The following is a 24,335-nucleotide window of genomic DNA, read 5'->3' on the forward strand; positions in this document are numbered from 1 at the left end:
TGCCTCTTCTGTTATGAGCAATGACAGGCAGAGGGACAGCTCTGTACTGTTCAGTCATTTCAGTCGTGTCTGACTCTTTGTGACCCCGTTTGAGGTTTTCTTGGCAAAGATACTGGAGTGGTTTGCCATTTCCTTCTCCAGCTCATTTTACAGATGAAGAAACTGATAATAAATTCTTTTTGGTGAGGCAGTCGGGGTTAAGTGACTTGCCCAGGGTCACACAGCTAATGTCAAGTGTCTGAGGCTGGATTTGAACTCAGGTCCTCCTGACTCCAAGGCCAGAGCTCTATCTACTGCACCACCTAGCTGCCCCTGCAGATGAAGAAGCTGAGGCAGACAGGGTGAAGTGACTTGCCCAGGGTCACACAGCTAGTGTCTGAGGCCAGATTTTGAGCTAGGTCTTCCTGACTTCAGGTCTGCCACTCCTTCCACTGTGCCACCTCACTATACAGGAGCTCATGTAAGAACCCTCTGCAACCAGTGGGAGGAGAAGCGATATTTGCAGGAAACAGAGGCTTGGAGTTTGTGACTCTCCTAAGTAGGTGGCAGAGACAGGATGTGAGCCCAAGCCCACAGCGCCCTTTTCAGTCAGCTCGGTGCGAGGAGAAGAGCGGGTCCCCATGGGCCCTCTGTGAGGGAGAAGGCTCAGTGAACCAAGCCTGGCAAGACATAAAGTACAAGGGACTTGCCGTCCGCTTCAGAGCGTTCTCCCAGGGATTCTGGCCTTGCTCGGCCCATTCTGGGAACTCCTGGCTTGGCACCAGTTTGTAAGCAAGATGAGGGAACCAGTCCTATAACTTCATACTCCAGGGCTTGGCACATAGGAGCTGCCCCATAGATGTTTCCTGACCATCAATATTCTGAACTCCATGAAGTACGCCTTATCCTCAGTACACTCACCAGGCACCAAATCCCTCCTTCTCAGGACAAAGGTGCCTTCCAGGATGGGTCAACGGTCCCAAGCAAGTGCCCATTTATGTCACCCCCTCCCCAGCTCCCTCAGAGGCACAAATGCCAAACATCTGCTGCCTGGAGACAGACGAGCTGGGGTCAGGATGAGGCTTTGTAAGGGGCTGAGTCACTGTGGGGTGACCCTGGTTCAGATCTAGACAGTCTGGTGAGTTGATTTAACCTAATTGGGCCATTTACCAGAAGATGGTGAGGCAGTTCTGATTTATTGCCTATAGATTGTCTCGGTTGTAGATTTCTCATGGCCAGTGTTTTGTCCCTGACAGCTGCCCTGCCCTTCTCGGAGACACATTCTTTATTGCCCTCGTAATAGGCCCCGAGGTGGTATAAGTGGATAGAGAGCTTGGACATGGAGTCAGGAAGACCTGAGTTCAAATCCTTCTCAGACACTTACTGGGCAAGTCACTTAACCTCTCTTTGCCTCCATTTTCTCATCTTTAAAATGGGGATAATGATAGCACCTAGCTCACAGAATTGTTGGAGGATCAAATGAGGCAACATGGATACATGATACATGTATAGATCCACACATCTAGATAGATATGTATATAGATCTAGATATACAGATACATTTATAGATATGTACAGTGTTTCTCAAACCTTAAAACAGTATATAAATGCTTTGTTGTCATATCCAACTCTGTGACCCCATTTGGGGTTTTCTTGGTAAAGATACTGGAGTGGTTTGCCATTTCCTTCTCCAGCTCATTTGACAGATGAGGAAACTGAGGCAGAGTTAATTGATTTGCCCAGGGTCACACAACTAGTAAGTGTCTGAGGCTGGATTTGAACTGAGGTCGTCCTGTCTCTAGGCCCAGCAGTCTGTCCATTGCACCACCTAGCTGCCCTACAAAAATGTTAGCTGTTATTATTATCATGCCTGAGGTCCCAGAAGTAAGAACTAGTGTAATGTCAAGAACAGTGAATCGGGAGTCAGTTGGGCCTGGGTTCCAATCCCAGCTCTGCTGTCAGCTCCCCCCTTTCTCTCCCTTGGTTTACTCATCTGTAGAGTGAAGGGCTGGGAGCATTTGAGCCACTAGGGCGCTGCTAGTTCTGCTGCCCTTCGATCACAGACTCCCGCTGCCGTGTCGCCTAGACCTTTTTAAAGCCTGGCTCCAGCAGGAGCGTCGTGGGCGTTTTGGCCGACATAGGACAATCTCATTATTACGCTGGGGTTTTGTTTAGGTTAGTGCAGCAGCATTTGCAATGAAGGCAAAAATCATTATTAAGCGCTCACTGTGCTGTGCACTGGGGATGCAAATGCAAAAAGACAGTGTCTGCCCTCAAAAAGTTTACGCTGTAATGGGAGACAAGAACACACATGAGAGGCAGGCAGGAGAGTGCAATGGTGAGATCCCAGATCTAGAGCTGGAAGGGATCTTAGAGGTCATCCAGTCCAGAAACACCCTCATTTTACAGATGAAGAAACTGAGGCAGGTAGCAGAGCTAAGTAGCTAGATCCTACATTCTTCCCACTGTCCTCACTCTGACAGTTAGTAGCTGTGCAGCCTTGAGGAAGTGACCCAGTGGCAAAGCAGAGATTTGAACCCTCGGCCTCCAAATTCTGCACAATTTCCACCACCCCATCCTTTCTGATATGGCTTTACCTTATCGGTCTATAAGCTGTAACGAGTGTTTGGATGGAGCCATACCACTGAAACCTCAAAAGCCCAAACTACCATTGTAACCAAGTTGGACAGTGATGGGCACAGGGCTGGGAGCAGCATGTTGATGACAGAGGATGGTTAGAGGGAAGGGGAGGGGGAAAGAAGCATTTATTAAGCACCTGCTATGTGCCAGGCACTTTGCTAAGTGCAGTATATTATCTGGCTGTATGTGCATTCCACACACTGGAATCACTGGCCTTTTGGTACTGCCTCAGTTCTTCCTCACCTCCATGTTCCAGGCTCTGCCATGGCAGCCAACGTGTGTAAAAAGATCACATCCCAGCTCACTGGAGCTATTGGGAAGCAAGAGGATGTGTCTGTGCAGCTGGAGGCTCTGGATATCTTATCTGACATGCTAAGTAGGTAAGGATTCTGGGAAGGAAAGAGGCCTGAAGGTCAGGGAGTGGTCAGAGAGAGTGCATATGGGCCCCAGATTGGCTAATTTTTTTCTTAATTAATTAATTTTTAGTTTTCAACATTCACTTCCATAAGATTTTGAGTTTTGAATTTTCTCCCCATCTCTCCCCTCCTCCCTCCCCAAGATGGCATGCAATCTGATATAGGATCTACAAATACATTCTATTAAACATATTTTCACATTAGTCATGTTGTAAAGAAGAATTAGAACCAGTAGGAGGAACCACAAGAAAGAAGAAACAGAACAAAACAGAAGAAGAAGAAAAAAGAGCAAATAGTATGCTTCGATCTGCATTCAGACTCCATGGTTCTTTTTCTGAATGTGAAAAGCATGAGACTTTTGGAGATGTCTTAGATCCTTGCATTGTTCAGAAGAGCTAAGTCTATCAAAGTCAGTCATTGCACAACATGGCTGTTACTGTGTACAACATTCTCCTGGTTCTGCTCACTTCACTCAGCATCAGTCCATACAAGTCTTTCCAGGTTTTTTGAAGTCGGCCTGCTCATCATTTCTTATGGCACAATAGTATTCCATTACATTCATATACCACAACTTGTTCAGCCATTCTCCAATTGATGGGGATCCACTCGATTTCCAATTCTTGGCCACCACAAAAAGAGCGGCTATAAATATTTTTGTACATGTAGCTCCTTTTCCCATTTGCATGATCTCTCTGGGATATAGCCCTAGAAGGTCAAAGGGTATGCACATTTTTATAGCCCTTTGGGCATAGTTCCAAATTGCTCTCCAGAATGGCTGGGTCAGTTTACAACTCCACCAACAATGTATTAGTGTTCCAGTCTTACCACATCTTCTCCAACATGTATCATTTTCCTGTTTTGTCATGTTAGCCAATCAGGTGTGATGTGGTACCTCAGAGTCATTTTGATTTGCATTTCTCTAATCAATAGTGATTTAGAGCATTTTTTCATATGACTATAGATAGCTTTTAAGTTCTTCCTCTGAAAACTGCCTATTCATATCCTTTGACCATTTTTCAATTGGAGAATGACTTGTATTCTTATAAATTTGACTTAGTTCTCTATAGAGTTTAGAAATGGGCCCCTTTTCAGAGACAAGAATTTTTACAACCAGTGTCTCTGATAAGGGCCTCATTTCTAAACTATGTAGAGAACTAAGTCAAATTTATACGAATACAAGTCAGGTTGGCTATTTTTTTATAGGATTTTGGACTTTTCAAAATGTTTTTATACTTGTGGTCTCATTTAATCCTTACAACATTGTCAGTGCAGGAATTATCCCCATTTCATAGAGGAGGAAACTGAAGCTCACAGAGCAGCAGACTGTGACTTGTCCAAGGTCACATAGTGAGTTAATGGCAGATCAGTGACTGGAACTCAAGTGTTTGACTCCTAGTTGTCTCTCTTCTGTCCTGCCTAGCTTTCTAGGGGTTCTTCTGTCAGGCATCAGGGATGAGCTGTTTTTCTGGGACCCAGAAGGTGTAGATGCCTGGAGTTCTTACTGGGAGGTGGAGACTTGGATTGGCCTGGGGAGGAGGAAAGGTTGGGATGAGAAGAGCGGTAGTGCCACGGATCAGGAACAAAGTATTTACTGAGGCTAAGAAGGTCCCCTAAGGGGGCCCCCTGCCAAATGGGGCTTTAGATTGGCATGGCTAGGAGAAGAGGAGGGGGAGGGCAACAACAGAGGAGGCCCAGGCAAAATCAGGAGTGGCTGAGAGGTGATCTGTAGAAAACATCCTCCTTCATTGTTTTTCTCATTGTCAGTTCTATTTATCACTCAGTGTGGACTCTATCTCTCCCCAAGACACATCACTAGCTGCCTGGTAAAGCGGGGCCGATTCTCTATAGGGAAGTGCCAGATAACAGATTTCCCTCTTGAATAGCTTTCATTTAGCCTTCTCAGGCCTGGACTTAGGAGATCTAGAATTAATTGACTGGCTCTGCTCTAGACGCTCAGCCAAGTCCCTTAATCTCTCTAGGACTAAAGCTTCCCATCCTCTCTCAACCTACGTCCTAGAATCCAGGTGACGATGAGTGAGGCGAGGTAGAAGCCAAGTGCCCTCACTGCTCAGCTGGCCGTTAATGGGGTGGGTTGTGGGCTGGGTGGTGGGGGGACCGGAGTGGGGAAATTGAGCCCAGAGACTGGAGTCTGACTCCATCATCCCCTTCCCCCCTTCCTTTGGCCACAGGTTGGGCGGGGCCCTCTATTCCTTCCACTCCTCCATCCTGCACTGCCTGGTCCCACAGCTCACCAGCCCCCGCCTGGCAGTGCGCAAGCGGGCCATTGTCGCCCTGGGCCACCTGGTCATGACATGCAGCACCAACCTGTTCTCGGAGCTGATGGAGCAGCTGTTGGCCGAGCTTGAGGGAGAAGCATCCACCTCCACCACCCGTACCTACATCCAGTGTATTGGAGGCATCAGCCGGCAGGCAGGCCATCGTGTTGGTATGGGGCTTCTGACATTCTGGGGGGGAGGGCTGGGGAGAAGGGCTGACTGAGGAAGGGAAGCGGGAGACAGCCCTTGTTCCCAGGTGGGGAACAGAAGGACCGGAGGAGAATCGAGGGCATACTGGCCCTCAGAAAGTGGGCAGTTCCTAGGGTAAAGACACAGCTGGGCCAAGCTGAGAAAGGATGTGGGCTCCCATGGGCCCAAAATGTAAAGACAGGAAAAACAGCTGAGGTTTGCATGCTTTCTTCCCCTCTAATGAATAACTCCATTTATTCTACAAACAAGCATTATGGAAACTGTAGCTTATTTTGTACAGAGCTCCAACTTTGTGGAAAATTTCTACAGCCAAGATTTAAAACAAACAAAAACAAAATCCCCACAAACTGTCTCAAGGAATTGAAATAATGGCAAATACTCACTTGTTTCCTGGTATTGCTGTTATAATTAGCAAAGCTGGCAAACATTGGGAAAAATACAAGCAACAACATTTTAAAACTGTGTTGCTTAAGAGGGGAACAGCTGGCCTGTTTAGTACTTAGAGCTCCTCCTAATTACCCATGATTCTAAGAAACAAGCCTGTTACAGCTATTCTATAGGGCACTGAGCCACCAGGTCAGATTTTCCTATATTGAGGACCACTTCTGAACCTCAGATGAAAGTGCTTTCAGGTGCCTCCAGCCTCTGGGAGGAACTGACCTAGAAGACTGACCTAGGAGGCTAATGAGAGATGAATGGGAGGAGATACAAGTGCCAGGGTTAGGAACAAAGATTTAAAGGTGGAAAGCCAGGCGCTAAGGGTGGGGAAAGAGATCTAGGAAATGCTCCCAGAACAGCGGCCCCCTATTGCCTGGTGTGGCTAACTCTGGGGGCCACCAAGACCACAGAGGGAGCGGGAGGGATGGGGAGTGGGGTCAGTTGGCTTCTGCCCGCTGGCTCTTTGTCCTAAAAACTACAAGCCAGTCACTTTTTAAAAATTAATTTTTATTGATAACTTTTGTTTTTGTATCACCTGTATTTCCAACTGTATCCCTCTCCCTGCCCTTTCCCAGAGAATCCTCCCTCATAGTAAAGTATGAAGAAGAGAAAAAAAGTTGAAAAAAAATTTCCAAAAAAATTAAGCTACTTTTAAAAAAAAAAAAAGAAATCTGATTTTATATGTCACATCCCTCACCTGTCATCCTCCACTTGTATAGAGGATTATGGAAGAGGAGGAAGGGCTCTTTCCTTCTCATTGCTGTAGTCATTGGAGCATTTATTGGTTTATCGATCCATATGTGTTGTTTTCCTGAGCCTGATTCCTTCACTTTTAATCTCTTCATAAGAGTCATTGAATCTCGCAGAACAAAGCTTCTAGGCCAGGCCTTTGTCATTACCCTCCTTGGGGACGGTGTGAAAAGGACTTGGGGTTTGGGGTCTGCCCTGAAGCGAGTCTGGATCTACTCATCAAAGTCCTGGGACTCGGGACTGCTGGGATGGAGCAGCCAGGGCCAGGTTCTGCTGGGTGGGACTCAGCCTTGGACCCTCTGGTCTTTCCATCCTGCAGGCGCCCACCTACCCAGGATCGTCCCGTTAGTGGTGAAGTTTTGTGCTGTGGAGGATGATGAGCTCCAAGAATATTGCTTCCAAGCCTTCGAGTCCTTTGTGAGGAGGTGGGGCTGCCCTGGGGTCCTGCTTGTCCCAGATTTGAAGCCCTGATTTAACTCAGTCTCTGGGAGTCCAGGGTGGGGGTGGGGGTGCTCGTGGGGGCTGAGGTGGTCCTGGGCACATACTCTTTGTTCTTCTCTGGCCCTCTGGAAACATCTTCCCTTAGCTGCTCCTCCCTCTCTCCCTCCCCAGCAGTATTTAAATCAGCCTTTGCTATAAATAATAAACATAAAGAAAAACAGAAGGTCACAGAAGCCTAGAATTTCAGTGTGGGAAGGGATCTCGTTCTAATCAAACAGTCAAATAGGAAGCTTTTATTGGGCACCTACTGTGTGCTAGATCCTGGGCACACAAAGGCATAAATGAACCAATTCCTGTCCTCACAGGGCTGACATTCAATTGGTCCAGCCCACTTGTGTATGTGTTGAATCCCTTTTATGGAACTGTATGCTTTTTAAGGGCCAAGACCATCTTTGTCCCTCTCTGACCTCAAGTATACAGTAGGGCCTCAATGAATTTTTTTTAATTGAATTGACTTGGAAGCCAAGGGTCTAGTAAGTAGTCACTGGAGGAAGTGATCACATTTCCTGTCTCCACAAGAGAAGTGTGATGGGGAAAGTGTCCTGGATTGGGATTTGGGTCCTGGGTTCCAACCAGGGGAAAGTGTCTGTGCATGCGCGCGCACACACACACACACACACACACACACACACACACACACAGCCATACAAATGCTTCCTTAAGAGAGCTGGTTATGGCCCCTAAGAGAAGGTGATTGGTTTGGGGTGGCGAAAGGGGAAGATAGGCCATTTGGCAGAGAAATCCCACTCCCCCCCCTCAATTTGGGGACCAGAAAAGCCAAGGCCGCTAAATCCCATAGACCAAGGACAGAGGCCTGTGTCTGAGGGTGGGGGTTAAGGGATGGGGAGAGGAGCCTTGGAGGTCAGTTGAAGGAGTACTACCAAGTACAGTCAGTGCTGATCCAGAGACTTATAGATCCATGATATATAAGACATTGAGGCATGAAGTGGCGGGTCAGGAGATCTGGGGCCCACATCTGGATCTCTGTCATTATCTTGGTGACCTTAGACAAATTACTTCATCCCACTGTCTCCCAGTTCCCTTGTCCATAAAATGAGAGACTAGAATCACATGCTACGAACTTGTCTAATAACTAAATTTCAAGCCCAAATCCCAAGGGCCAATTCTTTCTACTTCTAAGGAAGGGATTGGGGATGGGGAGGGAGTGCAGCTAAGGCCTCTAGGAGAGTAACGTAAGCCCCTCGTTCCCACCGCATACAGAATTGACTGTGTTCCCTCCCTCCACCCAACTTCCAGGTGTCCCAAGGAGATGGGACCTTACATTCCCAGCGTGACCGACCTCTGCCTGAAGTACCTGACCCACGACCCCAACTACAACTATGACAGTGATGAGGATGAGATGATGGAGACGGAAGATGGAGAAGATGATGAACAAGGTAGCTGTGGCCGTTGAGATGGGGCATGGGCATGTGGCAGGGTGGTCCTCTTGCTTCATCAGACCAAGGCCCAGACCCTCCCCCAGGCCAAGGCCCAGACCCTCCCCCAGACTGAGGCCCAGACCCTCCACTGGTTCCCATCATCCTTAATAGCTAGCATTTATAGAGAGCTTTAAGCAATCTCATTTTATCCCTATAACAACCCCAGGAAATAGGTGCTATTATTATCTCCATTTTACAGTTAAGGAAACTGAGGCAGATAAGTTAAATGACTTGACCAGGGTCCCACAGCTAGTAAGTGTCTGAGGCCAGATTTGAACTCCGATCCTCCTGATTTCAGGCCCAATGCTCCATCTACTGTACCACCTCATTTCCCTGAAGATAATGTTTTGTCATAGATGTGATGTGAGACGAGTCCACTAATTAATCTCTGTGTTCAGGACCCTGGCTTCACCTCTAAAGTCCAGAGGCCTGTTTGTGACCTTCACCTCTTCTTCCACTCCCAGACTATCTAGTATCATGCCCATCTTTATCCATGATCCAAAATTTGCCCCCTGTTCCTGCCATCCCTAAATCTCATGTCCCAACCCCCAAAACACAAAACTCTCTCTGTTGGATATAATCTGATCATAAACTAATTCCGGCTGATAGGTTAATTTGTCACAGATAATCTGAATCATGGCTTTTACCCCAGGGAATCGCTAATGGTGGAATTTCAGGCACCATTACAGGTAGTGTAGGAAGCAGGACAGAGGCCTGAAACTGCTCGGTAGGGAGAAAGGTGTTCATTTGGGCCGTTGGTGGGGCTGGCCCCATTCTGTGCTACAGTCACACCTCTTTCCAGGTAGAGAAAGCCCACCTCCTCACCATTTTCTCACGCTTTGGCTCTTGAAGGAAGGGCCTTCTCAGGGGTGAAGGGCTGAGGCTGTGCCAGCACTGACTCCCAGATATTTGTGTCCTGAGCTCCAGGAGCCCTAAAGGTCTGTGGTTTGGTGTGGTAGAAGGTCTCCTGGACAGAGAAGCCCAAGAAGGATCTGAGATCTAGTCCTGGCTGGGCCACTAACTCAGTGTATGACCTTGGCAAGTCACTTCCCTTCCAACATTTAAATGTGATGTACAGAGCTCTATGCTAGGGGAAGAAGGCTATGTGAAGGTTAAGAAAGACCCCGTCTCTGCCATCATAGAGCTCAAACTTTTTTTTTTTTTTGCTTAGGCAATCAGGGTTAAGTGACTTGCCCAGGGTGACACTGCTAGTAAGTGTCATGTGTCAGAGGCCAGATTTGAACTCAGGTCTAGAGCTCAAACTCTTGCAAGGGCAGAGTATAAATGAAGAAAGGCACAGACAAGAGAGAGAGTGTAGACCTGGTGTCAGGAAGACCCGAGTTCAAATCCCATCTCTGCTTCAGTTTCCTTATTTGTAAAATGGGGATAATAAAACATGGAACACCTACCTTGTATTATAAAGGGCAAGCTTTCAATGCTTCTGACTGGGCAGCCCACCCACCATCACCCTAGGGCCCTGGCTTTCTGATTGGTGAGGCTTCCCTCTTTCTACCTAGACCCAGATTCCTGGGCTGCTGTTCCCCAGCCACCCAAATGTCATGCCACCCACCTACCCCTCTGCTTTCCCCCTCTAGCTCTGGCAACAGTAATCAAGTCAATCTGTCCCTTCCTGGAAAGGACATGTCAATTAACTGCTAATTGACTCTACTCGCCAGCCCCTGTGACTTCCCCCCTACAGATACTCCTGGCCGTCACTGTGTGTGTGTGTGTGTGTGTGTGTGTGTGTTGTGTGTGTGTGTGTGTGTGTGTGTGTGTGACAGAGAGAGAGAGAACTGCCATTCATGTCAGCTAAAACCCCCTGACAGATCACTATCATGAAAACATAAAAAAACCCACTTTCTTTGGGTAAAAGGATTCATCGCCTCCTGTCTAAGGGCCTCAGCCCATGTCTCCAAGCCCTGGCCCAGCCCCAGTTATTATAGTTCTCCTTGGATGTGTAGGAAAGAGGAATTTGAGGGAATGAGATGTCTCTAAAGTGGTCCTAGAAGTGTTCAGACAAGCGTTCTTGGCCCAGGGAATCATGGGATCACAGATCTCAGGTACGAGTGTGTTAGGAGAAGTAGGAAGGAAGTTTTTGTGAGTGTTATGAGAAAAGAAAGTGGGGGGGAAGAGAGAGAGAGGAGAAGGAGGGAAAGAGAGGGAAAGGAGGAAAAGAGAAAGAAAGAGGAAGAGAGGCGAAACAAGGGGATGGAAGGAAGTAAAGAACAGAGAGAGAGGAGAGGGGGAAGGAGACACAGAAAGAGAAGGGAATAGTGTGGGGTGTAGATATAGATGTCTGTCATGTCTGTCTATGGGTTGGTTTTGTCTCTGGCTGAGTTTCTTTCTGTGGGGGTGATTATATACGTGCATCTTCATGACCATTCAAAAGAGCACATGTACCCATCTGTGGCGTCTTTGGTGGCTTTCCACACTGGCTCCATTGTCCTGGGGCTCTTCCCTGGGGCCCTGCCCCAGGAGCACCGCCTAGGTAAGAGAGCCCCAACATGGCTGACTCCAACAAGACTCTGGTCCTGCTTCTGGGCCTGGCTTTGCCCCCTGTCAGTGCATGTCATCTTGGGCTGGTCATTCACTCAGACCATGGGGGGGCGGTACAAGGGTGGGGGTGAGGTATCTGGGAGAGGTAAAAGGATTCAAACCAAGGGTGGGGCTGATGGATCAGCCTTGAGCCAGGGCCATCCCCAGAACCGCCCACTGTTCAGTCTAGATAATCCAGGCCACCAAGTCCTGGGGATTCAGTGTTATGTAGATGGAGCCAGTATTGCCCAATTTGTCACCCTGCTTTACCCAGACACCTGGCGTGTTTGGTCTGTTCTCCTGTTTTACACACTCGGAGTTAACTTCTGGAGATGCCCGCCCACTGGGCATGACAACTTTATCCTGCTCCCCAACACCAACATCTCAGAGCTGCTTTCCCACCAGAAAATTCCCATTTCCTGGTTACTATTTTCTGAGAGTCAGGATGGGGTAGAGTGCTAGAGTCAGAAAGACCTGCGTTCAAATCCTGCCTCTGACTCCTACTAGCTTTGTGACTGTGGACAAGTTAACTAACCTCTCTGATCCTCAGTTTCCTCATCTGTAAAATGGGAACAATAATAGACCTACTTTCATATCAGAGTAGCAATGCCTGTCTCATAGACTTGTGATATTTTTTTGGTTAATAGTAAAATTAGACATAGAAATAGCCATGTAGTAAGTGAGGAAACTGGGGCCAGAGAAGTCAAGCAATTACCCAAGGCCATAGCTATATAGGTAGTTAGGGACAGAGGTAGGATTGAACCAGGTTCTCTGACTTGGAAGAAGAAGCCAGTGCCTTCGTACATGGTTGCTGTCAGGCTTAAATGGGATAATATCCCCAAAGAATTTTTAAGCTTTAAAGCGCTGTGTATGTGGCAGTTATTATTAATTAATGATATCATTAATAACCATTCCTTATGTTATAATAATTATTGTTACAATATATTGTATTATGTTAATATATTTGTTAATAATAACAAAATGATGGTTGGGTGATGATCATAGGTGATATGCCAGTACTAATAATAAGCGGATGTCTCCCGGTTTAACCTGTGATGTTAGCCCCATGAAGCCCTATGTGATTGTGCCGTCCCCAGAAAGCGACGACGAGTACAGTGACGACGATGACATGAGCTGGAAGGTGCGCAGGGCCGCAGCCAAGTGTGTGGCCGCCATCATCAGCACCAGGCACGACTTGCTGCAGGATTTCTACCAGGTCCTCTCACCGGTGCTCATCAGCAGGTTCAAGGAACGGGAGGACAATGTCAAGGCGGACATCTTCGGGGCCTACATCTCGCTGCTGAGACAGACGCATCCCGGGCAAAGCTGGCTCCGGACGTCGGAGGTGGCCGGCAAGGAGAACGTTCCCCTCGCCATGCTGCAGAATCAGGTGGGGAGGCAGAGCCCAGAGAATGGGCGCAGTGGGGGATCTGGGGCAGGGACCTCAGGATCGTGGTGCTCTTTTGGGGATCCCCCCCATGGGTGGGGCGGCGATCGGGGGAGGGAGGTGGGCACAGTGGGGGGTCTTGGGGCCAGGAAGGATTGGTCCGGTCCCAGTAACTGTCACCTCCAGCGGCACATTCCTCTCCATTGTCCTTTAGGCTTATGGAGGGTCTTCCCTTCCCCTGCCTCCCAACAGGAACTTCCCTAGTGGCTGATCAGTTAGATCCCTGTTCTTTTGGAGGCTCCTGGAAAGAATATTGTGTTCTGCATTCAAATCCTGCTTCTGTCCCTAACTATCTGCGTGAGCTTGGGTTTTTCCCCTCTCAAGCCTCAGTATCCTCATCTTTAAAATAAGGAGGTTAGACTTGATGGTCTCTTAAGATCTCTTCCATATGACTCTATGAGCTGTGTAGAGGAAGAGAGGCCAGTAGGGCCTTCCTCCTTCAATTCTGTAATCTTTGATTTAATATTAATTGAATTAATGGGCAGCTAGACGGTACAGTGGTAGAGCACCAGGCCTGCAGTCAGGAAGACTTGAGTTTAAATCTGGCCTCAAACACTTACTAGCTGTATGACCATGGGTGAGTCACTTACCCCTGTTTTTTGCCTCAGTTTCCTCATCTGTAAAATGAGCTGGAAAGTGGAATGGCAAAACCACTCTAGTATCTTTGCCAAGAAAACCCAAATGGAATCATGAAGAGTCAGACGCAACTGAAATGACCAAACAAGAAATTAATAATTTAATTATTAATTATTAAATATAAGTTAAATTTAAAAATTCTCCCTCAAATCTAGGAAATCTCAATTCTCAGATGCCTTATGGTCCCAGAGGACATCGATGAGTAGAGATGGTGTCATGTTCATTCTTTCTTCACTGGCTGAATCCATATCATTCCTGGGGGTAGGATAGAATGAGGATTTGGACTCTGGAGGGACTGGGTTCAAATCCCAGGTCTGCTGCTGGCCACCTGGGCAAATCATTTCTCTTTTGTGGGCCTGGGTTTCCCTCTCATTAGTGAAGTGATGATACTGGACTAGAAGATCCCTGAGGCCCCTTGTAGCTCCAGATCTGTGGTCCTGGGATCAGGGATAGAAGGCCCAGGCCCGCCCCCCACCCCCACCCCCACTCAGCCAACTGCAGACCAGGAGGCCCTTGGTGAGCCAAAAGTGCAGTGGAGAGGAGCTTCGTGGGAAGAGGGAGAGGTGGAGGCTCTGGCTTGGTCACTGAGCACCTCAGATGTCCTGCAGGTGCCCCATATTGTCAAGGCTCTCCAGAGACAACTGCGCGACCGGAGTGCCAAGTCCCGCCAAGGTTGTTTTAGCGTCCTCACAGAACTGGCCGGAGTCTTGCCTGGGAGCCTGGCTGAGCATATTCCTGCCTTGATGCCAGGTAACCTGAGCTGGGGGTGGAGGGTAGGGCTGGGGCTAGCATCCTCCTTGTCGGGAGCTGGGCAGACCTCCTATACGGACACAGCTCTGCCTCCCCCCACACCACTCCTGGTGAGGATCACTTCTGTCAGGATGGTGCTTTGGAGAGAGCTCGGGATTCGAATCCAAAGACCTAGAATCAAATCCTGACTTTGTGTTCTTGGCCCCTCTGGGCCTCAGTTTCCTCATCTGTAAAATTAGAGTCTTGGGGCAGCTAGGTGGCGCAGTGGATAGAGCACCGGCCCTGGAGTAGGAGGACCTGAGTTCAAATCTGGTCTCAGACACATAACACTTACTAGCTGTGTGACCCTGGGCAAGTCACTTAACCCCAATTGCCTCACCAAAGAACAAAAACAAATAAAATAAGAGTCTTGCACCAGCTCGGGGGTAAGCAGATTTTGGCCCAAGGACCTCTCTACATAAAAATGTAAAAAGCATCCTTGGCTTATGGGGCCATGCTAAATCAGGTGGGGGATGAGATCTGGCCCATGGGCTCTAGTTTGCTGACCCCGGACTAGGTCCCTTCCAGCTCTAAATCTGTGATCCTGTGATCGCCTTATCCACATCATGGCCCCATCGCACCCCTCGTCTGGCTATGGACCAGCACCTCCGCCTCCCAGCACCATCCTTTACTTTGATAATCCCGGTCATTGTCCAGACCCTTGAAGCTGTAAGTATCCTGATGCATTTGGTTGTATGCCCCATAGGGAAATGCCTGAATCTTGTCCAGAACCTCTCCCTGTCTCCCTTACTACACCCCTTGTCCTCCCTTTCCAACTCACCCAGTTACCGAGTAAGCTAGGGAAGTAACGATACCCTGGGTGTTCCTGAAGCAACAGAGGATGCCTAGTATGCTTGGACTGTGATCCCAGCTTCTTTTTTTATGCTGAATTAGCCTCTTGGAAAGGAGGGGAATGACCCATCCAAGGGTCTCCAGTAGCCTCTCTGGTCCCTGTGCCCCCTCGTCACCGGATGACTGACCTTTCAGTCAGCAATGGAGCAGACAGTGAAAACTTTCATTGGCTGGCTTGGTTTTCTTTCCTTTGCCCAGGCAACACATAGTTTATTGGGCCTGCCAAGTACACCAGAGGCCTTGGATGATGCAAAGAGGAGTAAAGAAATCTCAGTCCCAGTCCTTTGTGGATTTTAGTATCTCCACTAGCCAGGGACATCAGGAGAAGAAGGAAGGCATTTATACTTTTTGTCCCATGACTGTTTTTGGGACCCCATTAATACCAGAAGCTGTATTCAGAGTCAAGAAGACGTGAGTTCAGATCAAGTCACTAACCTGCTCCGGGTCTCAGTTTCCTCAGTGGTAAAATGAGATTAGGCCCAGAAGGTCCATTCCAGCTCAAAGCCATGATACTATGAAACCAAATTCTTACCCCAGTTTCTGGGTATGAATCAGGGCTTGGGTGAAAGTGTAGTTGACATAGTGTTTTACCCATATTGGTGAGACACCTCAAAGCACTTACCCTATATCTGGGTAAACAAAACAATCCATGTGCATAGATTAATTCTCCAGGTATATACACTGAGGATGGTGCTGAGTCAGCAATTGCATTAACTAGACATTCTGTGAATGGGTGGTGGAGGCCCAGTGGAGCTGAGTTGCAGGTATTCTCCATAAAGAATCTGGTTCTCCTGGTAATGTTGTTTCCATTTTTTCTCGTGGCTGTAGGCATTATCTTCTCCCTGACAGACAGGGCCAGCTCTTCTAACATGCGGATTGATACCTTGGCTTTCCTGCATGTCCTCCTATGTACCCACCCTCCTGAGGCCTTCCATACTCACCTGCCAGTCCTGCTGCCCCCAGTGGTGGCTTGTGTATCTGACCCCTTCTACAAGATAACTTCGGAGGCTTTGCTGGTGACCCAGCAGTTGGTGAAGGTCCTCCGGCCCCTGGACCGGCCCTTGACCTTGGACCCCCAGCCCTATGTCAAGGAGATATTCACTGCCACCCTCACGAGGCTGAAGGCAGCTGACCTGGACCAGGAGGTGAAGGAGCGAGCCATCGCCTGTATGGGTCACATCATGGCCCACCTGAGAGACTGGCTGGGGGACGAACTGAAGCCCACCCTGCTCATTTTCCTGGAGCGGCTAAAGAATGAGATCACCCGGCTGCCCACAGTCAAGGCACTGATTCTGGTGGCGGGATCCCCGCTGCGGGTCGACCTGCAGCCCATTATTGATGACGCTTTGCCCATCTTGGCTTCCTTCCTGCGGAAGAACCAGCGGGCCCTGAAGCTGGCCACCCTGGCGGCCCTCGAGGTCCTAGCACGGAATTACAGGACCGCTCTCCCGCCAGCGGCGATCGAGGCGGTGCTGGGGGAGCTTCCCCCGCTCATCGGGGAGAGCGACATGCACGTGGCCCAGGTGGCTGTGGGCTTCCTTACCACCCTGGCCCAGGTTCACCCATCCTCACTGGCCAAGGCCAGCGGCCCCATCCTCTCTGAAGTCCTGCAGCTGGTGTACTCGCCATTGTTGCAGGCTGGCGCGCTGACGGCCATCACGGGCTTCTTCCAGGCGCTCATGGGCACACGGGCCCCACGCCTGAACTACAGCGAGCTAAAGAAGCAGCTCACTAGCCCCATCTACAGTGCGGGTCCGAACTCACCTCCCTTCCACAAACAGGCGCACCATTCGGTGGCCAGGTGCTTGGCGGCCTTGGTGGTTGCCTGTCCCCAGGAGGCAGCTGGCACCGTGGGCCAGTTCATCCGGGATGCCCAATCTCCCCGCTCCAGCGCAGGCGTCAAGGTTCTGGCCTTCCTGGCACTGGCTGAGATGGGCCACGTGGTGGCCGAGATGGGGCCCCAGTGCGAGTTGAAGACGGTTCTGCTGGAGGCTTTCTCATCGCCCAGTGAGGAGGTGAGGTCAGCAGCCTCCTACACGCTGGGCTGCGTGGGTGCCCGGAACCTCCCCGAATACCTGCCCTTCCTGCTTGGGGAGATTGGTACCCAGCCCAAGAGACAGTACCTACTGCTGCATTCGCTGAAAGAGACCATCGGCGCAGCCCCGGCAGAAGGCCTCAAGCCCTATGTGGATGACATCTGGGCCCTGCTCTTCAGGCACTGTGAGTGCGCCGAGGAAGGCACCCGCAACGTGGTGGCTGAGTGCTTGGGGAAGCTGGCCCTGGTGAACCCCTCCCAGCTGCTGCCCCAGCTGCAGAAGCAGCTCCTTGCAGGTAAAAAGGGAGGGAGGTGCTGGGGAGTCAGCTGCCTGGGTGGGATCAGAGGGACCCAGAATCACATGGAGCACCTAGAGATTGCTTCCTCTCCCCTCCTCACAGTGCCTCCAGGGTCATCTCATCCTGGAAGGAAGAAAAGGCGAAAGCAAGTCAGCTCTCAGTTATCTACATGGGAGTCTCATTTTAAAGGCCCATACTGGCTTCACTCCAGCCCACTTGGAAAAAAAAAAATTCCGCAAAACCAAGTCCCTGACAGTATATGCAGTATTCCATACCCATGGCCCCCCACCTTCGCAAAGAGATCGCTGCCCACTTTAGATGGGGCTGCCTACAGAATTCAGCCTCATTTCAATAATGCCACTTAATCTCTGTCTCCCTCGGTTTCCTCAACTGCAAAATAGGAATCAAATAGCACTTCCCTCCCAGGGTTCTTGTAAGGATCAGATGAGATGATGTTGTAAAGCTTTGTGCACACTTCGAAGCACTATGTAAATGCTACTTACCCTGTTGTGATTATTATTACTATTATTTCTGTAGCACTCTGTGATTGCCAAGTCCCTGTCTTCTCAGTAGTCCTGTGATATAGATAATGCAATTATCATTGTCCACCCAAATATTACTCCTTTGGGTCCAGACCTGCGATTTCATCATGCGTCTAGGGAACTCCACTGGTGCTGAAACAGATCAGCCGTTGTTCCGTGACGCCTCGTCTTGGAGAATTACCCAGAGCTCTGGAGGTTGTGATTTGCCCTGGGTCACACAGCCAACATGTGTGAGGGGCAGGATATGAACCCAGGGCTTCCTCACTCCAAGGCCAGCCCTCTGTGTGTTACCTGGCTCCCTCTCTCATTTCCTCACCAGATAACTTAGGAAGGCGGTGACTTGTCCCTGGGTCTTGAAGCTGGCTGGCTTAGAGTCTGAATGCTCTCTATCTCAGAGCACTCTGTAAAAATGATCCTAGGAAAGATGTCACATATTTCACACCACACTCCAAGACAGAAGTGGGTTGGAATGTGGGTTGTGTATTATCGCTCTTGCTCCCGTTCCTCAGAGTGGATAACTGAGAGCTGGCAGTGAGTAGGGTTCTTTTCCATGCGTTCTCCCTGACCATTGAGAACAGAAGAGGGTAAAGGCTAGGGCTGCCCCAGCAACGATAAGAGGGTCCAAATTCGAAGGAGTGCCAGTGCCAGGAATGAAGTGTTGGCATTGCTTTCTCTGCAAGATGATGAGGAGGGAGACTGGGTTTCCCATGGAGCGGAGGGGAAGGAGCCAGGCAGCCCGGGAGGGCCCCCATCCACCCACGACGCCATGACTGTTATCTTGAATTGGCCCCGGTTCCCCTTGGGTCATGCTTTCTTCTGGGTCCTGGCAGGTTCACCACACGCGCGTAGCACTGTCGTCACCGCCATCAAATTCACCATTTCAGACCAGCCCCAGCCTGTTGACATCCTCCTGAAGGACTGCATCGGTGAGTCCAGGGCCCTGGGTTTTTGGTTACCTGGCAAGACTTTTACCCCCAAGTACAAAAGGGGTGAAGGGACAGAACCGCTCCAGCAGTGAATGAGGCCCAAAATCTGAAAGGGCTCGCGGCAGGATGAAGTATCGGCATCACTTTCCCTGTGGAGAAAGGGGGTCTCTGCTCCCTCCTCAAATGATCAGACCTGTTCTTCTGTTTAAATGTGGTAAAATGTAAGCCACTTGAGGGCAGGGCTTGTTTTTAATTTTGTTATTATTTCCCTGGTGGTTTAGTGCACAGTGTTTTGTATATAGTAAGTACTTAATAAATGTATATTAATTTTTGATTAGATTGATCTGTAAAATGGGTATAATAATCCCTGCCCTGTTTCCCTTATGGAAGATGTTTAGAGGATCAAATGGGATGATGGACTGACAGCTATTTGAAAATGAAGACCCTTATACAAAGATATGGGAACAAAGATGAATTAAGGCGGGCTTGGACCCTTCCAGGGCCCCCCTACACACACACACACACACACACACACACACACACACACACACACACACAAAATGACTCGGCTTCCCCAGGCTATGGACCAGGTGGAGAGAACAATATGATGGGAAGGGTGGGTGTGTATATGTGTGTGAGAGAGAAAGTATGTGTTTGTATGTGAGGGTGAGTATGTAAGTGCATGTGTGTGAGTATATTTGTGTAAGTGTATGTGTGTTTTCCCAAAGAGCCAACGCCTTATTTCTTTAGGGGATAGGGACCAGACCTGTGATTTCAGTGGTTTATGAGTAGATGAATGAAGGAAGCATTTATTAAGCTTTTACTGTGTGCACCCAGTACCCTGCACGCAGGGCTGGACAAACAAATAGAGAAGCCCTGGGGAAGGGCAGCACCTTTGGAAGATTTCTGCTGCCAGTCAAATGGAAAGGTGCCATGATCCTTAGGGAACAGTGGCAGAGCAGATGGACCCTCTTCTTTCGTGTCCTTTCCACTAGTAACATCACTTCACTTGCTGATGTTGAAACTTTTGAGGGTGTCGAGAACTTTATTCTTGGATATGGAAGTCCCGGCTGAGGAAACTTCCTCCACCAGTGCACGCTGGCACCTCTTCTGTCACTTCCAATCTCAGAGGTTTTCCCAGGGCAGGGTCACACAGCCCACGTGTGTCAGAGTTTGGGGACTTGTACTCGAGTCTTCCAGACTTTGAGGCAGGCTTTCTGCCCACTGCCCTGCGCTATCTCTCGTCATATTTGTACAGGGTTTGTCATTTTCCCTAGGGCTTCCACTTACTATTTCATTTGATCCTTTTCATACCAGGTCACCTGGTTGACGTCTGGTGAACTTGTGATCCACTAAAACCCTCAGATCTTTTTCAGACAAACTGCTGCCTATCCATATCTATGCCCATCTTCTACTTGTGAAGGCGATCTTTTGAATCTCAGGCATAGGACTTCATGTTTATCTCTGTTAAATGCCGTCGCATTCCAGTTGACTCATCACTCCAGCCTGTCAGGATCTTTTTGGAGCCTGAATGTCGTCCTTGTAAGAGGGCTTCCAAAGTGGCCGGGTCATTACAAAGTGGGGTAAGAGCTCTGGCCTTGGAGTTAAAAGTAGGAGCTGAGGTGAAGACCATCTTCAATGCTCCCTACTCATGTTCCTCAGGATGAATCACTCCAGCTCCTTAGGTCTCCCTTCTTTACGTGAGACGGTTGCATCGAATGGTCTCTGAGAGCCCTGCCAATCCCATTAGACTATGAGGTCCTCAAGGACAGGGGCTGTTTTCTGCCTTTTTTTGTATCCTCAGCACTTAGCACAGTGCCTGGCACACAGCAGGAGTTTAATAAATGTCTGTTGACTTGATTTGACTCTGTCTATGAGCCTGTGAATACAGCTGTTATTAGCCAGGTTATACAATACTCAAGTGTACAGTAGCCAGGTAATTGAGGCACAGTAGTAGAACTTGGTTTTCTGATGTTTTTATTTAAAAGCTAGATTATTTCATGGCTGCCCCGCTCATTTCTGTGTGTGTGTGTGTGTGTGTGTGTGTTTTCATTGTCTTCTTATCTCCCCCTCTCATCCTTCAGGAGATTTCCTAAAGACCCTTCAGGACTCAGATCTAAATGTCCGAAGGGTGGCTCTGGCCTTATTCAACTCTGCTGCTCACAACAAGCCGTCCCTCATCCGAGACTTTCTGGACAACACACTTCCCCATTTGTACACGGAGACCAAGGTCCGAAAGGAGCTCATCCGAGAGGTAAGTGAGACGGGGCAGCAGGCTGGGGCCTGGAGATGGGCGGCACGGTGAGGATGAGGACATGGAGGAAAGTATAGGTCATCCTGCGTCCTTGCCAGCTGAGCGAGTAAGAATAATTGCAAGGTTAATTTACTGCCAAATACAACTCCCATTTCTAACAACTTCTCCCTGGGGGTTGGCAAGATGGCATACTGAACAGGGAATCAGGAAGATCTGGGTTCAAATCCAGCCTCAGACACTTAATAGCTGTGTGACCTTAGGGCAAGTCATTTAACCTCTTAAGCCTCAGTTTCTTCATCTATGAAATGGGAATAACAATAGCAGCTAACTCCCAAGGGTTGTTATGAGGATTAAATGAGATAGCATTTGTAAAGCACCATGTAAATGCTGCTCACCTCTGTGGTAGAAACCCCGAGAGATCTCTAGATGTGCCCTGGTCCAGCCACAGCTAGAGTACTCTCTTCAGTTTTGTATGCCAAATTTTAAGAGGGATGTTGACAAGCTCGGGTGTGTCCAGGAGAGGAAGAGAAGTATGGGGGGACATAAGATGCAGTGCTATTAGTCAAGCATTTGGTGAAGGAACCAAGTGTATTTATTTTTAGAAAAGAGAAAATTGGGAGTCAGTCAGTGAACATTTATTAAATGCCAGCTGTGTGCCAGGTGCTGGGCTAAGCTCTGGAGATACAAAGAAAAGGAGAAAGATGAGAGTGCATCCTCAGGTATTTAAGGGGCTCTCAAGTTTCAATGGGATCAGGCTTGTTTTGCTGGGACCTTGAGGAGGAGCCCTGGGTGGAAGAGATGTGGAAAAGATGATTTCAGTTCAAACATGAGGAAAAGCTTCCTGACAACAACCACCCCCAAATAAAACTGGATGCCTTGAAAGGTAGTGAGTTTAGAGGATGGAGCCAAGATGGTGGAGTCAAGGCTTCAACCCAGTTGAGTTCTCCCAACATTCCTCTCTAAACAACTTTAAAATAACTCCTCAAATCAAATTCTGGAGCAGAAGAGCCAACAAAAGGTCCCGGTGAGACATTTTTCCCAGCTTAAGACAACTTAGAAGTTTGGAATGTGTGGTCTATGATATTGGTAAATGCAGGGGTAGCGACAGTGGTGGGCCTTAGAAGCAGCAGCCGCTTTGGGAGCTCCAGAGCAGAGGAGGACACTGCAGGAGAGCAGGGGCCCATCCTGGGGGAAAACCAGAGAGAACACTGACCACACCTCTCCCGTGTGTCGCACCACCCTGGGAGCAATGCAGACTTGCAGACCCTCCAGAACTGGCTGTGAAAACAGCCGTTCAGAAAAGCCTGGAGCTTGGGAGAGGGCCTCCCCATCCCCAGGTGAACAGATCCCAGCTTTAACATAAAGTTAAACATCAAGAAATAGGCTGGAAAAATGAGTAAACAACAATAACAACCGAAAAAGAACCTGGCCATACAAAAAGCTATTATGGTGACAGGGAAGATCGAGACACAAACTCAGAAGAAGGCAATGATGTGGAAAGAGCTACAAGCAAAACCTCAAAGAGGGAAAAATGTAACTTGGACACAAGCTCAATAAGAATTCCTGGGAGAGCTAGAAGAAGAGCCCCCCCAAAAAAAAATTTATTTTAAAAATCAGAGTGGTAGAAGAAAAAATGGGGAAAGAAATGAGAGTGATGCAAGAAAATTATGAAAAGAGAATCAACAGCTTGGTAAGAGTCACAAAATACTGAAGAATATAACACCTTAAAAAATTGAATTGGCCTAATGATAAAAGAGGCACAAAAATTCACTGATGAAAATAACAGTTTAAAAAGCAGAATTGGCCAAGTGCAAAAAAGTTATAAAGGCTCACTGAAGAAATAATCCTTCAAAAATTAATTGGGCAGAGGGAAGATAATGACTCTATGAGACATCAAGAATCAATAAAACAAAGTCAAAAGAATGAAAAAATAGAAGAACATGTGAAATATCTCATCAGAAAAACAACTGACCTTGAAAATAGATTGAGGAGAGATAATTTATAAATTCTTGGACTACCTGAAATCTATGATCAAAAAAAGAGCATAGATGTCATATTTCAAGAAAGAATAGGGGCAGTGAGTAAAGCTCCCGCCTTAGAGTCAGGAGGACCTGAGTTCAAATCCGACCTCAAACACTTGACACTTACTAGCTGTGTGACCTTGGGCAAGTCACTTAACCCCAACTGCCTCACAAAAAGAAATGTGAAAGAATGAGAGAGAGAGAGAGAGAGAGAGAGAGAGAGAGAAGAGAGAGAGAGAGAGAGAAGAGAGAGAGAAAGGGAGAGAGAGCGAGAGAGAAAGGGAGAGAGAAAGAAAGAAAGAGAGAGAGAGAGAGAGAAAGAGAGAGAGAGAAAGAAAGAAAGAAAGAAAAAAAGAAAGAAAGAAAGAGAGAAAGAAGGAAAACTGTTCTACTATCCTAGAATGAGAAGGTAAAATAGAAATTGAAAGAATCCACTAATCATCTCCTGAAAGAGATTCCAAAGTGATGGAATGTTATAGCTAAATTCCAGAGCTCCCAGGTCAAGGAGAAAATTTGCAAGTAGCTAGAAAGAAATCATTCAAATATTATGGAGCTACAGTCAGGATCACATAAAATGTAGCAACTTCCACATTACAGGAGGGGGTGGCTTGAAATATGATATTCCAGAAGGCAAAGGAGCTAGGATTACAACCAAGAACCACCCATCCAGCAAAACTGAGTATAATCCTGCAGGGGGGGAAATTAATATTTAATTAAATTGTGGACTTTCAGGCTTTCCTGGTGAAAAAAACAGAATTGAAGAGAAAACTTGACATTCAAACACAAGATTCACAAGAAGCATAAAAAAGTAAACATGAAAGAGAAATCATAAGAGACTTCATAAAGTTAAACTGTTCACATTCCTGTATGGGAGATGAGGCATGTAACTCCCAAGGACTTTATCATTATTAGGGCAGTTAGAAAGCATCTACATAGAGGTCAGTGTCTGCGTCAATTATATCAGGATGATTTCCCCCTATGCCCCCTAAAAAAATGAAGGGGTGAAGAAGAGGGATGCACTGGGAGATGGGGAAAGAGAGAGGAAGAATGAGGAAAATTATCTCACATAAAAGCCATGCAAGGAAGGACTTTTACAATGGAAGGGAAAATGGATGGGGGTGGCAGGCAGCCCTTGTAACTTACACTTGCTGGAATTGGTTCAAAGAGGGAAGAAAACACACACACACAAATATACACACAAATATACACACAGAGGTGAGTATAGAAGTCTATCTTACTCAACCGAGAAAGAAGAGGAGAAGGCGATAAGAGAAAGGTGGGGAGGGGTATAAAAGAGATGTCAGATTAAGGAAGTCAGTGGTCAGAAACAAAACAAACTTTTGAGGAGGG

General features: G+C 48.0%; 1 protein-coding gene across 1 annotated transcript in view; it reads left to right on the plus strand.

Moving 5' to 3' along the window:
• Positions 1-24,335, plus strand: part of CAND2 (cullin associated and neddylation dissociated 2 (putative)) — a 53,279-nt gene that overhangs the window by 21,676 nt on the left and 7,268 nt on the right. The window contains exons 4-12 of the mRNA XM_020981094.2: positions 2,876-2,999; positions 5,225-5,481; positions 7,029-7,134; positions 8,468-8,607; positions 12,282-12,574; positions 13,876-14,017; positions 15,737-17,239; positions 18,615-18,710; positions 20,795-20,964. Coding sequence (XP_020836753.1) covers positions 2,876-2,999; positions 5,225-5,481; positions 7,029-7,134; positions 8,468-8,607; positions 12,282-12,574; positions 13,876-14,017; positions 15,737-17,239; positions 18,615-18,710; positions 20,795-20,964 — 2,831 coding nt within the window. The remainder of the gene's footprint in view (positions 1-2,875; positions 3,000-5,224; positions 5,482-7,028; positions 7,135-8,467; positions 8,608-12,281; positions 12,575-13,875; positions 14,018-15,736; positions 17,240-18,614; positions 18,711-20,794; positions 20,965-24,335) is intronic.

The sequence above is a fragment of the Phascolarctos cinereus genome, unplaced genomic scaffold (genome assembly GCF_003287225.1).
Source record: "Phascolarctos cinereus isolate Bilbo 61053 unplaced genomic scaffold, phaCin_HiC Scaffold_4;HRSCAF=312, whole genome shotgun sequence".
NCBI lineage: Eukaryota > Metazoa > Chordata > Mammalia > Diprotodontia > Phascolarctidae > Phascolarctos > Phascolarctos cinereus.